Raw genomic sequence first — 17042 nt, 5'->3', positions numbered from 1 at the left:
TTACAGATTATTTAAAAAAAAAAATACTTCTCAAATCTACAGATGTTATATTTTAATAGCACAGGTGCCTGCTGCATAAAGAGCCCTTGATTAAAGAGTGTTCACATCTACAAGTACTCATTTTGTGAGGTCCAAACAGGTCTTTGTAAACCTGTTTCCGAAGAGTAGAAGCACACTGAAACTTGAAATACCTAGACTAAAAATAAAAACCATTTGCATAATTTTACAAAATAATAAACAATACAAGTGTAATTAGATGAAGAAAAAAAAGTTTGCCCTTTACAGGTAGACAGGAGTCTTGGGAAGCACACTTCATCAATTAATAATTTGTACCTCAAGTGAGCACAAAAGTGCTCAAAATCATATTTTGTAATGGTCTTTTTTTTTTTAAAGAGCCTCATTTTGAATGTTGCAGATTGTTTTAATTTAACAGCTTGGACGATAGTGAAATAGGCAGGTGGATATAGTAGTGGTTATATTGTTTCCAACATACTGGTATGACTGTTCCCTTGAGTTTGTGCTTTTACTGCACCAGAGCGACGTCGCACTGAACGCTCTTTGTTTGCATGTGTCATTGTTTTCTAATAGAATAAATGAAACGGGACAAAGTTAATCTTGACAAACTATATATCATTCTGAGGGTCTAAGCATCAAGCATCGACGACAGATCGCTGTTTTTCGATGGAAAGCTTATAAGGAATGAGTGGCACAAATTTGCTACATTTGTGTAAGCAGTACACATCCAAACACGCAGAGTAAAAAAGCCGTACGTACCTTTATCATTGTAATAACGAGCCACAAACGCGTCCACTGCTGAAATCCCAGTTTAGTTAGAGAGGTAAGGGTCCACAGAACAACATCCCAGCGAGCACTTTTAGTCCAGCGAAACAATAACGTTGTAATAAGGATGAATATTCCTTTGTTTACGTTTCATTTCTTCAGAGAGTTATTGTTCGCGTCCGTTATGGAATAAATTACGCTCAAAAACAGCATCTTGGTGGTAAAAAAACAAAACGATGTTACAGCATACGGTTTTACAAACACAATGAGATCATCCACGGAAAAAAAAGTCTCAGAAAAGCGGAATATAGATTATTTGAATTTGGCGCTCCCTCCTGCCGGCAGTGACGCAACTGTCATCTGAGCGGGGCGTAACTTAGCGATCTGCTTTATCCATAAAAAACTGTTTTTTTTTTCTTCTACATTTTTTATATGTGTGTGTGTGTATTGTGTGGGGAATGTGGCCGTGTCTGCATGATTATAATCTGTATGGACGCACATCAGCGTGTTTATTAGCGACTCTATGACGGCTATCATTGTGATTCATTGATCAGCTATTATTGATTATATGGCCCATCTGTTTGATTATAATCTGAATGGAAGCACATCAGCGTGTGTTTACTGACTCTATGACCATGTCTGGCAATATCACTTCACGTCTGGCAGTGATATTTATCATTGTAATAACGAATAACGAAGAATACTTCAGTATACATACTATATACAAAGCATTTTTTTTCAATTTTTTTTCCTTTTTTATTACTCAAATAATTATTTTTGTATTTTTTAGTGCTCAAATAAATCTGTCTATTATTTTATAATTGAAAAACTATGCAGGAACATGTATAATGACTAAAATAGCTTGTATAATTCTGCAATCCATTTGGTCGTTATTTTTCCTCAAACAGGGGGGTGGGGGTACTATAAATAGTTTCAGAAAAAATATTGCAGGAATCTCATTTTTCATGGTATCTTCTTCAAATTTGAAATATGAACTCATGAGACACATGGCGTTCGATCCATTACTTTTCTGGATTGCTCCAGGACTTATTTCATGTATTTGTATATGAAATAAAAAAACATTCAGTGTGGAAAAATATTTTTCAAGGCACGTCAGTGCCTATAACTTTTTATCTTTTTGAGCATTATCAACTCTGGATGATAGATAGTAAAGCCCAGAGTCTCTTCTTTCCAAAGATACCTAATTTGTTTGTGTAAGCACACTTTGTCACAAACTGTTACCATTTTAATTTAGGTAGGTTATTTTCACCTGCGAGGCCACAAATGGGGGTGAAGGTTAACAGGTTGCTATAGACCTATTAGTCAAAATAAGCAAACCAGTCACTCTGTATAAACTAGCCTCATATCTCTAATACACTGCTATTTTCTTCTGTTATTTGTATTATTAACTCTTGACTTTAAAAAGGAAAAAAAAGCAAGCTCATCCTATATACTTTAATAAATTGCATGGTTCATCAGTGAATGTTTTTTATGCAAAAATTGTTGATTATATAATATTTCATTTAAGTGTAATAACTATCTACCAAAGCCTCATCTGCAAGACAAATAATATTATCCAATTATATCAACACCCATGATCTAGTCAAATTCTGATGGTATTTATTTAAGTACCATTGTTTCACTTATGTACATCACAAAAAAATGCAAATGCATTGCAGTGTCTTTAAAGTATATACATTTAATGATGTTATAAACTGTTAATATTTTACTTGTTTTTCTTTGCCTAGGTTCACATAATCTGAAGAGTAATCTAAAGCTATATGTGGCCACAAAGCTGAATGGTGTCGCAGATGCTGCCTTACACACATCCTCCAGAGCTGCTACAGTGAACACAAAGAGAGACGACTCGTTCTGCCTCAGTGCTAAATTGGCCTTAAAGAAGCAGCACTTACCACGGCCACTGTCAACACAAACTCCATTAGAGGACAACCCGACTGATGAGTCCTCGAACTACACAATATCCCTCACACCCTGTGCTGCCAAGGGCTTGAGCCCCCTGGGCCTTACCAAGAAGAACGCAACCAGCTCCATTTCACCATGATCGAACCCGCGAGCATTCCTGGGCTCACACAGGACTGTTTGATTCAGCAGAGTCGCACCTGTCCCAGCTGCTTCATTGAGACCAAGGATATGTCCAATGATATGTCCAACATCAAAATGTCTGACATGAGCCAAGACTACAGCACCTGCCCTGTCTCTGATATTAACATGCAATGCATGAGCACTAGTGAGACGGGAAGTTACGGAGACCAGCTCCTCTCGGATCAGCTTTTGAGCTTTCCTGTCCCCAAAACTCAGCTAGTTGAGAAGGACACAGAGAAAACAGACTTAGATGATTCGGCCTCCAAAAACCTGTACGAGGGCCTGCTGTTAGACAAGTGCAATGGAGAGGATGGTTTGCTTACTAATTCAAATCAGGACTGGGGCTACTTCGAGTCCTTCATTAGCGAGAGTAAAATGGAATTGCTGGATCTCTGCTCCAAGAACGAGCTCTCCGTAAATCTCTTCTCTGAGGAGGACGTGGACAATTACATGTTTGATGACGATGATGACTCCACTCTAAGTAGCGATGTGTGCTCGTTAAAGATCCGCTATGAGTCCTTCCAGGACAACATGAGGGAGAAAACCAATGTTCTGCAAGAAGAAACCCAGTTCAACTTTTTCCCAAGCGTCTTGGTGAACTGCACCAAGAAAGAGGCTGGTGTGGTAAAACGAGTCGTGGATGAGCTACCACTTAAATCAGAGGAGCCTGGATTTCAAAGTGACAGCAAAGGAGATGGAAACGACTGCTCCGTAGAGCAGACACCTGATTACAGCCCCAAAATTAACTACTTGATTGATTCAAGCAACTCTGCTGATCACTCAGGGGAGTATAGTAATGACAGCTCCTCCACCATTTCCTCTTTTGACACCTTCCAAGACAACAGGCCCAAAAACTTGTTCTCACGAAAGAACGCAAGCTGCTCCAACCATCTGAACTATGGGTTGCGGGCCAAGAGAAAAGTTAGGTATAGCGATGACTACTTGTATTATGTCGAGTCCACCGAAGGAGAAAGAAATGTTGAAAAGCGAGAGAAACCACCGATTGGTCCAAAGCAAGAAAAGGATCTTGACTGGTGCCCTAAAAAGAGACGAAAATCCTCTCGCAAGGATCCACCTGTAATAATCAAATACATTATCGTCAACCGGTTCAAAGGAGATAAATGCATGGCTGTGAAGCTGGGCAGAATCGATTCAGATGACACGACTGTAAGCTTAAATGAGGATACAATCAACAAATATGAGAAGCTCGCACCTCTGAAAGATTTCTGGCAGGAGAAACAGAGAGAAAGAGAGGAACAGCTTAAGCTGGCAGCAGGAGATAAACACAATTCTCACCACCATGCCTTTAGTTCCAGTCCCCCCAAAAGGAAACACAAGCTAGCACACAGGCTCAGAATTCAGAGAATTCAAACTGTGGAGCAATCACCCAACACGCAGGGCCTCTTTGCCTCTGATCCCAGGCAGGAGGTTGCTTCTACAGATGAAACTGCCTCCATGGGAATGCCATTAACAATAGCCACCAGCTGTGCAAGCACATTAGACCCAAATGACATCATACACACTGCAGCCCGGAAGAGCAGATCACAAGAGAGGGAGGAAAGGAGAATAGGGAATAAAATATTCAGAATACAGAAATTCAGAAGTGAAGCCAGGCTTAGGAGCAAGAAAATGAGAGACCTTGTGGAGAATAGCGAGAGTGTGACAGACCTGACAGAAGTTTGCTCGCTGCAGAAAAATATGGACGCAGTAGGAGGTGCTGAAGATGAAAACGTCAGCCCAGCTGCACACAGTCCCCATTTGCGTGAGAGTCAAATGGCTAATGCCACTGAAAAATTTGTTTTTGTGTCTAGCACCTGCTCCCCTAACAAAGATGCATCGTCTGAGAATGTGGCCCCAAGTGTTTCCGTTATCCCGGGTGGCTACCTGCAAACATTGTTAGATGCCTCTGATTCTTCCGGTAGCACCGGTATCCCGTTTTTCCCCCAGCAGACCCAACACTCGTTGGACATCTCTTTGGAAAAGCAGCAGTGCACCTCAATTCAGCAAAGCTGTGTCCTTTCTCCCGCATCAGAATCAGAGCTCCAGCGGTCGCCCCAGAATTGTCCGACACTCACCCAGATGTGGCACTCCCAGCTTGGTCCCAACCAGCAGTTCGCCGCTGCAGATATTGCTGAATCTGCGATCCAGCCCAGCAGCTTCACTGGAGAGATGGCGATGCCGTTGTCTGAGAGTTTGACTGTGTCAGGCTACAGCCAGCTAAGTCTGGAGAGCAACAGAATGCTGTATGAAAAGAATTACATGCCTGAGCAGCCGTTGCCTCCTGACTCTGAGTTTCAGGCATGTCAGGGGCAGCCACAGTTTCAAAGAGCCACACTGCACACTGACAACGGCCGGCTCATCAGTTTCGACTCAGTTGGCTCGCTGTCAGCAACTTCTAGCAATTACAGCTCTCTGAGTCTTAAGTCCTGCGAGAAGGATGGCGAGGATGATGTGAACGAGAACTTTCTGGCCCACTGCAGTCCCAAACTGGTGATTCAGCAGAGTATCGATGCAATCACACCCCTGAGGGAGTCTACAGACTTGCTGGATATCTCCAACTTCACTCCGGATAAATTCAGACACACATCACTGTCAGAGCTCTCTCCTCCAGAGACGCCTAATTTATCCCCTCAAGTTATGGGCCATGAGATGAAGATAGCTGGGAAGGCCGCTGATGGGGCTAAGATGTCCTGCACCAAAGACGTAGACTGGAACTGCAAAATGATCGAGCAGCAAGATATGGCTAGATATTCAGTAGATGGGCACGATTTTCAATTGCACATTTTTAACGGCGAAGACAACTTAAGCCTGGGGACAAAGGAGGAACATCTAGCTGACTTTGATGGTGATATGATGACTGCAATCAAAGGGACTAAGACAAAGAGGAAAAATAGCAACAAACAAACTGCAGGGCAGGGTACCAAAAAAAGCAAAGCACCAAGAGCTCCTAAAACAGTGAAGGGCAAAATTCCATGTCAGACTTCACGAGCATCTAAAAAGTTAAAGGCCTTGCTGGATGAGAAGGGTGGTAAAGGCCAGACTGAGAGCATTACTCATTCGCTGAAGGACAGCGGCTCTGAGGAATGGACAGGAATAGGTAGTTCAGAGAGCAAAAGTCAAGTCCACGATGACCAGCGAGAGTTTGAAGAGCCATCCAACATCTTGTCAAATATTGTCTCAGGGATGGCCGAAGTACAGAGATTCATGATGGCCTCTGTTGAGCCAATATGGGGCCCTTCAGCAAATATCTGCCTGCCCTCAGAGGCTAACAGCCTTAAGTTAAAGACTCTCAAAATCCTAGCAGGAACTTCATCCGACCCCAAGAAGAAAGGCAATTTGGCTACTGGGGGCACAAAAGGCAGAAAAGGTGGGATGAAAGGTGGCAAAAACCAGGCAAAGTTCAATGCCTCCTTGCCTTTTTTCCCTCAGTTGGCTTTGGGCTGCAACATGTTTGACAAGCCTAACCTTGGCGTTCCTGGTATAAATGGGCCAGCGCACAAAAAGATGTACCGTCACAAAACCAGTGCAAAATTCCCTCGGATTGAAAATCTAAAAGGCACGCAACCTGAACGAGAGCCAGATAAGGACATATCGTTAATGGCATCTTTTGAGAAACTGAGGTAATATTTTATATCTAGCTGCTGATGCACGTTCCTCACTTTCCCACTTCCTCCTCATTTCTTGACATACCTACACTGACTCAAGACCAGAGATGCATGGAATTACGTTATCCTTTAATACCCCCTCCTTGTTTTTGCCCCCGAAGAGGATATTGATATCTTGCATGAGAAACTTCTTGTACTCGCAAACTACATATTGATTGATTGTGCAAGGCTTGATTGAGATTTTAAATGACCATGGCTGCATTTTTCTTCTGCATTCTTGTTTTTGCTGTTTCTTCCCCTCGCAGTTGCTGATTAGTTTTTGTCTGAAGAAAAGGGGAAAAAAAACTTTAAGTGCAAATTCTGTTTTTGGACCTTTTTTTTTGTTCATTTCTCAGTGAATCTTGCTGCCCTTATGTAATGATATTTCTCTCTTCAAACATGTAGCTATTATAAAATGTCTTTGTGTGAAACAAGCTCCCTGTTTGATTATGTATGCTGAAACAGATGCCCTCCTCTCTCTTTATCCTTTTACTGCCCGACTTTTTAAAGTGTGAAATGCTCAGCCCCTTGTCTGTCTAGGATTACAACATCCTTCGTAGATCCCTAAACATTAACAGCACACAATGGGACCATTTTGTATGGAAGACATATCAGATTACTGTTGTTCTAATTTCTTACTCTTGGAATGTACTTATGATTTTCTCTTATCTACTATGCTTTTTACAGGAGTTGTACTGGAAATTGTCTTAGAGGGACATTTCTATGCCATGGAAATCCCAAAACACCCCATTTTTGCTTTCTTTTTTAATACTTTCATTTAAATAATAATAATAATGGTATTGAATGGTAATTATTATTGACTGGACTAATATATTACTACTAACAGATTATTATTATTATTATTATTATTATTCAGTATCATTGTACAGAAATGCTCTGTTTAAAGCAAAACATGAAATCTATCCGTGTGCCAAATGTAAACTTTCTGTACACATTTATAATCTGTATGACTACTGGCTGTTTCATTTAATATCCTGATGAATGCTGGCTGTTCTCCTTCAAGACTTAGCAAGATCTGACGTTTGTTTTTGGTTAGTAGTTTTGTTTCCTTTGGGGACCCTATCGTTTGAAGAGCACCTGCAGCTGACAGTGGTACAACCACTCAACCAAAGCAACTCAACTTTTTTTTTTTTACCTTAATTAACAAATTCATTGTACCTCAGCATTACGTCCGCTTGGAATCAAAAAGAGAAGCAAAGATGGACTCTTCTAAACACAGGAAGAAAAATCAGAAAGGTGGACACTAATAATGTTAATTGAGGATGGCATCTGTCTGGTACCAGTCGACAAGCAAATATTTCACAATCTACTGTAACAGGAACTGTTAACATAATGTTTCATATTTTGTGTATTTGTTGAACGGAGTTTTTTTGATGGTTAAGAAAATGTAAAGAATTTTGCTTTAGCCCACTTTTTCCTGTGCGAACAATTACATCTGACAACAACAATATATATTTTTTATTATATTTTAAGTTTTCCGTGAACTCTGTTTTGGTGAACATGCTATGTTTTATTTCATTAATTTTATTCAGCCCAGGCTCATTGGAAATACATGCTTGTGGTGATGTTTCTGCAACTCCATTATGTTTATAAAATCCATGTTTCTCAGCAGTTTGAAGGTGAAATGTCCAGTGAGTGGCGCAAAAAAAGCTTGCTTAATATGTGACAATGGCCACGTTTTTATTACATTGGCACTGGCACATATTGTACCATTTATATTACGTTGCTTCAGGTACGTATGGCGGCGGTTCAGAATTCAAATGTCCAAGTAGTGTTGCTAAAAGATTAAGGGTCTTATCGTGTTCCCAAATCAAACCTACCCTATAGTGTAAATGAAAGCAAAAATTATATAAAAACTTATTCGCTGATGTAACTGTGCTATTTTAACTTATTTCTATGTGGGTTTGAGCTGTTTTGTCTAATGTTAGTTTCACAGGATTAACACCGGAGCGCTTCACCAAACAAGTGCAACGCCGTATCGGGTGAGCTACCGAGCAAACTTACGTCTGTTAGAAAACCATACTTATGAAGCTGTATTTGTGATGCTAACGTTCAAAAGTGTAATTTTTCAAATCTCGCAGCATGTTAAAATCATTTCGAGGTCATAGCATAATATTGTGCAATCGTCTGTGTTTTACTGCCTCTAGTGTTAATTTTAACTGGAAACTGCAGCGATTCGTACATATAGGCAGATTTTTTGAGTTTTGCAGAAATGTAGGTAGAGGCATGTGTTTCCAATGCACCTGGGTAGGTTTTATTAGTGGCACATTAGTGCCCCCTAGGTTTTGTCACAAATTGCATCTCAGTTCATTGTAGCTGGAAAACCTTTGAAACCAAATTCGTCCTTTGAAAAGCACCGAATCCATTGGCATTTACCACACATAGATGAATAAACGACACCTTTGATTTAAAAGAATCACTCTAGGAGGATATCTCAGGTAAAGTAATGCCTTATCTATAGCTTTTACCTTAGAAAGATTTCACTCCGTCCCCTTCTGCCTCCAGCCGGCCATGTTTAGCAGCAGGATGATGCTGATGAGGAAACTGCACATGGGCCGCTCGCCCGTCTAGCCTGCCTTCTCTCATTTCTGCCTGTTGTCAACTGAATGTACTTCAAGTTTTTTACAACGTGCCACTGTTAAGCTGCCTCCTCCTACTGGTGCTAAGAGGGTAACTGTATTCACCCAGAAATTATGACAAGGATTATAAGAATCGAAACCCTGCTCCTCTCTTTATGAATGTACAATATATGGTTCTGTTCGATGTTTTCACAACACAATTCTTTGTCATTAATTGGAATTGTTTGCCTTTTTGTTGGAGAAATTATTGAGCTTTATAAATATTGTCTAGAGTTGATACCAGAGGGATTCTTAATTAACTCTCGACATGACAAAAATATTGTATATTTTTCTCTGTGCCAATTTGTAAGATATTTTGTAAGTGTATATTTTTCTTAGAAAGTGCTGTGAAGTATTAGTGTGTGTGTGTGTGTGTGTGTGTGTGTGTGTGAGTAACCTTTTTTGTGCCTCAGTAGGCAGTGAAAAGGATGAATAATGACAAGCTTTTGGTTTTAAAAACCAAAATATTAAGAAACAAAAAATGAAAAGAAATAAAAAAGGCTACATTTTGTTGCAAGTTTTGTAAGAGGAAACTTATCTTGTGAGAGTGCTGTGTTATCGTGGAAAACACTTATAGGCAAAAAAGTACAGACAAAAATTGTGAACTATTCGCTGTTTTATAGATTTTCATGTAAATTATTCTTGTATTATTTTATGTTGTATCTGTTGCAAAGGTTTTAAATATTTGTGAACAAGCCTGTATGGTGAAATGTAATATTGGTAACTTGCTGAGTTTTGTAATAATGTTTATGGAGTACATATACATATACAAATTAAAATGAGATTTTGAATGCTGCCTTTTGAATGTTGTCACATTTCTTCCATCGCTTTACTCTGTTAATGCCTAGATTAAATGTGAACAAAGATGACAGTAGCTGATGCCATTGCCTTTCCTAGTTCATTTAGGTATATTTATAAACTTGTTATATCCACACTTATGTTCATGCTCTCTCTCTAAAAGTCAGCAATGCATGGCTGAATGGTAAATATGACATGAATTAGGGTTTAATTAAATGTTTACCCATTTCAACTGTCATCATTATCGTGGTATGTTCTGGTTGAGAGTATTAATGACTTCCAGTGACTGAAACTGGTTGTTGAGTTCAGTTTGTAATCCCATTATGTTCTTGGTTATTTTATATTTGCATTTTGATACAAACAGTAGACGGACTCGGTTAGATCAACAGAGTTAACCCTCAGCAGCTGTATATCCCTCATTTTCTGCCTTATTTAAGATCTGTCCTTGCTTGTTTCAGTTGCCGGTTATTATTGTTGTGAATGCTTGTGTTCCTTTCTGTCTTGGATTAACCTTCATCTTATCTCATAGATCTTCTCTTCAATAGTCAGGAGGAATGAATGTCCCCAAAGAGTGAGAAACACTCTTCTGTCAGTGTGTCAACAGACTGGACGAGCTTCGTTTAATGTTTTCTCCTTTGAAACGTGTTCATTTTTTTTTAGTTGAATTAATATTCCACATTTATTGCATTTGCTATCTTATGAACAAATGTTTAAAATAATATTTGAGTTATTTGTGCCGCACCGAGCTAGCACCTATGTTCTGGTTACCGGTAATGGCATCAGTCAGTGGTTTATGAGGACAGTGTCAGCGTTCAGAGCTCGGCGCTCATCTCAGTGGGAGTAAGTCAATCACATTAGCAGGTGCTTCATTAAGCTCTCAGAATAAAACAAGCATTTACTTTAAATACCTGTTCATTTACAATAATTATGTTTTCAGTAAGCTGATGAAGAGATGAAAATCTTAAATCTGTTTTTGTCCATGGAGAAGTTTTAACATGCATTGACGAACATACTGCTTTTAACTTTTTAACCATTAGTTTGATTGGACACAGAGTCAATGATACTAACAACAAAAGATATGGTAAGTGTCTGTAAAAAATGCCAGGAATTTACAGGATTAAAAAATATTATTTTACAATAAATGACTATAGTCAGACAAGAAATCAATGCATGCTGAGTAATTTTCTTACAAATGACTGTGAATGAACAGCAAAAGGAGGCTAACATCACCATAATGTACTGCTCTTGTTTTACTGTGAATTCATATTACAAAGTTGTCTTTAACAGTGCCACTGTCAGAAATTTGCTTGTTTACTACTGTAATTGTTTTGAAGTCACCATAATGGTGATTGGTGATCCCATTTGTTTGCTTGGACCTTGTACATTCATATTAAAAAATTATATCTAGTCATGTCAGAAGTGTCAAATGGAAACATTTGAAATAGGTAAAATCTTAGCATGAACATGAAGATTTTATTTTAGCATTAAGCATGAAGATTAGTCAACAACTTATTTCATATTCATAACAGTTTGTGGATGGATCAACTGCTGAAATACGTCATTGAAAGATGTGACTCAATAATACTCGACATACAAAACACAACAATGTAACATTCAGCAAATAAAAACTTACTTGTTGTATTAAAAACACTTACAACGTAAACCCATCACTGTAAAATTACTGTGAAAGTAATGCAATTATTAATCTGGAATATAATGTAATTTCACACTCAAATTTTTAACAGTGCAGTTTCTAGAATCTTTGGACCCCACTGTCTTTCACTGTATGGAAAATATCGTCTTTTGTGTTACACGGAACAAAGAAATGCATGCAGGTTTGGAACATGGTTGATCCGAGACTTCTGCGTTCAGTTTTAGGATAAGAGAGTGTATGAAATAAGAAATAACCAGGACAGGGATTGAAAAGCAGGTTTAGGATTTGTGGGTAAAGCACCTCCCTTTTTTTCAAGAGCTACTGTTTCTCTTATTTTCTTTCTATATAAAATTCATACAAAGTAAAAAAAAAAAAAAAAACCTTGTACTTCCTGATCATGATTACTCAGAATTTATAGTGCATACAGCATTATCAAATTAAATTAATGCTGGAAGTGGAGTGGATGAAGTAGTGTTTAATCTAAAATTTAATGGCATGAAAAGTGGACAAAAAAAAAACATAAGTATGATACCACCTCTTACAAACACCTACTACAGGTACATGAGAAACAAATCATAGATATTGGATTTTTTATTTATTTTTTGATATTGTGATATTATTGCTCGAAGCTTTTATTTTACAGAATAACCTGCTAACCTGCATGACAACCAAGCAGACTTTAACAGGCCCTGTGATGAAAGCAACCTCTGTGTTTGAGAGACTATTCATTGAGCCAGGAGATGTGCCCTGTGAAATGTAGCATTGGCCCTGCTTCATTGATCTTTCAACATTTCTTAGATGTAAGAGGTGTCTACCAAGATCTAACTACTGGAGTACCACAAGGTTCAGTACTTGGCCCCTTCCTCTTTTGAATATCTTTATTGGGCCCACTGTACATACAGGCACACGGCTCATCTAATCAGACAATCTCACAATCCCAATGTTCTTTCTGCTTGCTTTTCAGACATTCAACCAAGAACTGCCAAATCGACCTATTATAGTCAAAACATGTGGGGTCTCATTTATAAAATGCTGCACAGAAACCATCCTAATTTAATCTTACGATCATCTCTCACATATGCGTGATTCATAGATTGAATGTATACGCACAGAAAATGCACATACACTTCTCTTTCAGATGTGAAATCTATGAATTGCAAATGAACTTGAACTTGCACGCAACTGAATGGTTTCAGCTCTCTGCCTTGTAAACGACCCCTAATTAATGTCATTAACATATAAAAGATCACCAGTCATCGTCCAAATCCTTTAGAACAGTGAGTTTACATTTCCAAAAACATGCAGTACTCCGACAAGAAAAAGTGAGTAGCCTATGTCTGCTAAGACCCTGACGTGATGCTCTTTTCCATGACAAAGACAGTTTTTAAAAATATGAGCGCTGGTGTGGATTTAAGCATATGCACACTTTATAAATGAGGCCTGTGATCGCACCAGACCCATCAGTCGAGCACAACATCAGTGTGCATCTGGACACCAGCTAGATCAGACAGGGGCCTGTACCATGAAGCCGGTTTAGCTCGCTAGCCAGGTAAGTTTCGGTTTAGTTTGCGCCAACTGTGGGTTTTAGGTACCATGAAAGTGGCTTGGCTTTTAACAGTGTTCATCACCATAGTAACTTATGCTCCAAAGCTAACCTGCTCCGGGGCAGCTTACGCTCTGGTTTAGAGAGCTCAAACCAAAATTTGACCAATCAGCTTCAAGCAAAGTGACACATCTCTGATGCAATAAAGCCACTCCCCCAGTTTCTCTTACTCCAAATTAAAGGACGCTACATACTGTAGTAAAACATTTTAGATAATATCGTCTGATTTTTAGAGATGATTATTTGTGTAATTATTTATATAATTATTTTATATTATATTATATTGTTCAATCTTTTAATCTTTGGTAGTGAATCGCACTGACTCTCAAGAGAAGTGAATCACAGTTTCAAGGCATGTGATTGGCTATTCATTAATGATGTCACACTTTCATGTGCATGCGCTCCATTAACTCTGACGATCAGCTTCATGGTACCAACAAAGCCGGTGTTATGGATCAACTGGGGATCGTGTTAACTGGGGACATGCGCGTGCACGCTAATAGTTTTACCTGAGTTTCCAGCAGACGTTGGACCTCCACAGATTCGTCACAGGGAATTTTCAACGGAACAGATTTCAAAGCTTTCCACATTATTTGTGAATGTTTTGTATTATTGGACTTATGTATGGACTTTGTATTATTGTATTATGTTCCCCTGTCCATGTTCAAATGTATCTGACGCGGTTTAAGGGAAGTCTTAATGCGTTTTCAGGTCACGTCTCAGACCACGCCCAGATTAATTTGTTTAGGCTATCTTAAATTCGTTTCAATATATATATATACAGTGTATATATATATATTCTAATGACAATTGTACATTCATTAAATAAGGTGTTACTTTGTTTCTTTGCAACGCGTGTGTAGGCAGTTGTTCAAAAATATTACTTAATTTGTGTAAATGAATTCGAGCATCAATATTGCTGTGGTCAAAAGAATGTCAAGCATTTCATTTTCTTTCTTTTTATATTGCTAAAGAATGAGCGATAAACAAGCTATAGTTTTGCATTATGCATATAATTTCGAATTAGTGACAGATAAAATGCAGTGAATTATGCTGAATAGGGAATGTTCAACAAACGTATATACATAGTTAGGTGTTGAGGCAAACACACACACACTTTTACATTTATTCATTTAGCTGGCGCTTTTATCCAAAGCGACTTACAATTGCTATATATGTCAGAGGTCGCACGCCTCTGGAGCAACTAGGGGTTAAGTGTCTTGCTCAGGGACACATTGGTGTCTCACAGTGGATTCGAACCCGGGTCTCTCACACCAAAGGCTTGTGTCTTATCCACTGCGCCATCACCACCCCACTTTTAATAATACATAGCTTAAAGCATCTTTACATAAAATGCTTTTTCTTTTTTTTTACTATGAAGAGAAATCTGCTGTCAGAAATGACTGTTGATGTAATGTCCATATTGCAGAAATGTACAGTTTTATAATAGAGGTCTGTCAAGTCAAGTGAGGTCACCTTTATTTATATAGCACTTTATACAATACATATCGTGTCAAAGGAGCTTAACAGTGTTAAATACTGAAATAGTGTGTCAATGCAAAGAAAGTTCAATTCAGCTAAAGCAGCTCTAATATGAGGACAATAGTAAACAGTCAGTTTCTCAGTTAAAGTCAGTTCATCGTTGATTCAGTGCTCAGTTTAGTTGTGCTGATGACTGTCGAGGTGAAGAGGTCTTCGCAGGGGATCTGTCTGTAGGGCACATCTTGTCCTGGTCTCCACTGACATTCAGAGATGTCGTGGTCTTCTCTAGGAGCTGATCCACCATCTGGACTGGAAACGGGCTGGATCTGGGTAGTGAACATCATTCAGTTAAGCACAAACATGTTTAGGCAATGATTGTGATCATAATGATTGCAATATAAGGATAATTTAGCAGTTTTGCATGTTGATTCGGAGTTGGGATCATAAGTTTTTTTGCAGGGGTTGTTATCTCTTCACAGGTGTTAGTGTCATCTAAAATCTTCAGAAAGGCTGAATCCAAATGTTAGTGAGGTTCTTACCACTGAAATGAAGATAACTGGCATAATTCAAAATTATCTATATATATATATATATATATAAAGAGGCCCACACTCATTATTTATGAAACTGACAGACTTCTTTGTCATATTTTTAGTTCAAGAAGTCTGCAATAAAGTAAATATTGGTTTTCCTATTCTAAATAATGTTTGGGAGAGAGGTATCATATTTGTGTACGATGCCAAATGATTATGAGGTTAGTGATGTATACTGTCTTTTGCAATATTAGCCATATATGTAATTATTCATCCTCAGAGTATCATGCTCTGCCTGTCAGTCATGAAAAAGTTGTGGCTGTTGAGTGATTGTCACAGGACTTTCATAAAAAAGACAGTATGGAAAATAGAAAAATAAGATATGAGGCAGTAAGAAAGATCCTACAGCATGGCTCACTTTTATTAGACGCCTGTCAATCACTTTGTCACCTTAAAAATGTAAACATTCCATACATGTGACATATCGCTCACACATATTGTGGAAAAATGCCTTCCTGTGTTCATCACACATACAGTATTAAAGAGTTGGCTTGAATCCTGCTCTGCTCATAACATGTTTTCTCTACGGTCGGAAACACAAGCATAGTCTGGCAAGAGACCAGGCCTGTATGTAAAATGAAAAGCAGGAGTCGTGAACTTAGAATTAACTTTAGACAAAGTGTTCTCTACACGTTCAATGAAACAGAGTCACAACATTTATATTCAAACACCTAACTGAGCATAATATACAGTACAGACAAACGTATATAAAATGAAGTTAATTTAATTGATTATATTACTATAAGAAACTGAATACAGCATTGTTCTGAAAAGAGTTCTAAGCCAATGCAAAATGTTGATTTCTGATCAGTCACAAATCCATGATGAAACTTTATGTCCAGGGAAGAGTATACAGAGGCACCAGAGCTGACTGTAAAAGAGATCTAAGATAATAAAATCAGCAGAGCAAAATCACACAAACTCAAGCCAAAGTAGCTTATCTCTGTTTTTTTCTTCACACCCCTCCCCCCTCTCTATATAATCACTCAGAAAAGAAATAATTTGATTAAGAACAATCGTAAACTCAATGAACAGGCTTGTCAATAAAAAAAAAATATTGACTTTGCAATTCATGTTTGTTTTAGGTCTACTGCTAATTTTAACTTAATCTAGGCCCATATCTGTTCATTATAACACATGACAACACACTACAGACACAATGTGATCCAGTAATATTGAAAAGAAAATACTTCCATTTGTATTTCAGTTCGTAGTAGAGTTTGATCATCCATTGAAACTAATGTCCCATGTTAAAGTGGGCGTGGTTGTGAGCGTGACTCCGGAGCATGGTAAACTTCCCAAAAACCGCGGGACATACACAGGTACGGACATCGCGGAATCAAAACGCTTTATTATGCTTGATGCCAATGTATACAACTGGTGAAAAACGTTTTTTAGTCTATGATCCGTAGAATATCTCAGTGACGAATCTGTCGCCGTCTAACATCTGCTGGAAATCCAGGTAAACATTTTAGCGTGCACGCGCACACCCCCAGTTAACACGATCCCCAGTTGATCCATAACACCGGATTGGACTGCTTTGGTTTTGTCAAGTCAAAATGAATCCTGTAACCCTGAGTTTGTTCAGCCACCATCATGGTACAGGCCCCAGGTGTTTGTATAACAGCATCTTTGACAGATTTGAATATTGTTGTATGCTATGTTTGGTTTTCTAGAATTCTGAAATGTATTAAGTCGCTGCTAATAATTTTTAAATGTAAATGTTTGCTTCTTGCAAATAACAGT

The 17042-nt window shown here is 38.5% G+C and overlaps 1 protein-coding gene across 1 annotated transcript; it reads left to right on the top strand.

Moving 5' to 3' along the window:
* Positions 1-2838: 2838 nt before the first annotated feature.
* On the top strand, positions 2839-6507 carry LOC306883801 (neurite extension and migration factor-like; the record flags this gene model as incomplete). Its single annotated transcript, XM_079439289.1, has 1 exon — positions 2839-6507. The coding sequence occupies one exon, from the start codon at positions 2839-2841 to the stop codon at positions 6505-6507; it is 3669 nt and encodes a 1222-aa protein (XP_079295415.1).
* Between the last annotated feature and the right edge of the window lie 10535 nt (positions 6508-17042).

This window comes from Barbus barbus, assembly GCF_936440315.1.
Source record: "Barbus barbus genome assembly, chromosome: 17".
Lineage (NCBI taxonomy): Eukaryota > Metazoa > Chordata > Actinopteri > Cypriniformes > Cyprinidae > Barbus > Barbus barbus.
This window is presented reverse-complemented; position numbering and strand designations above follow the sequence as displayed.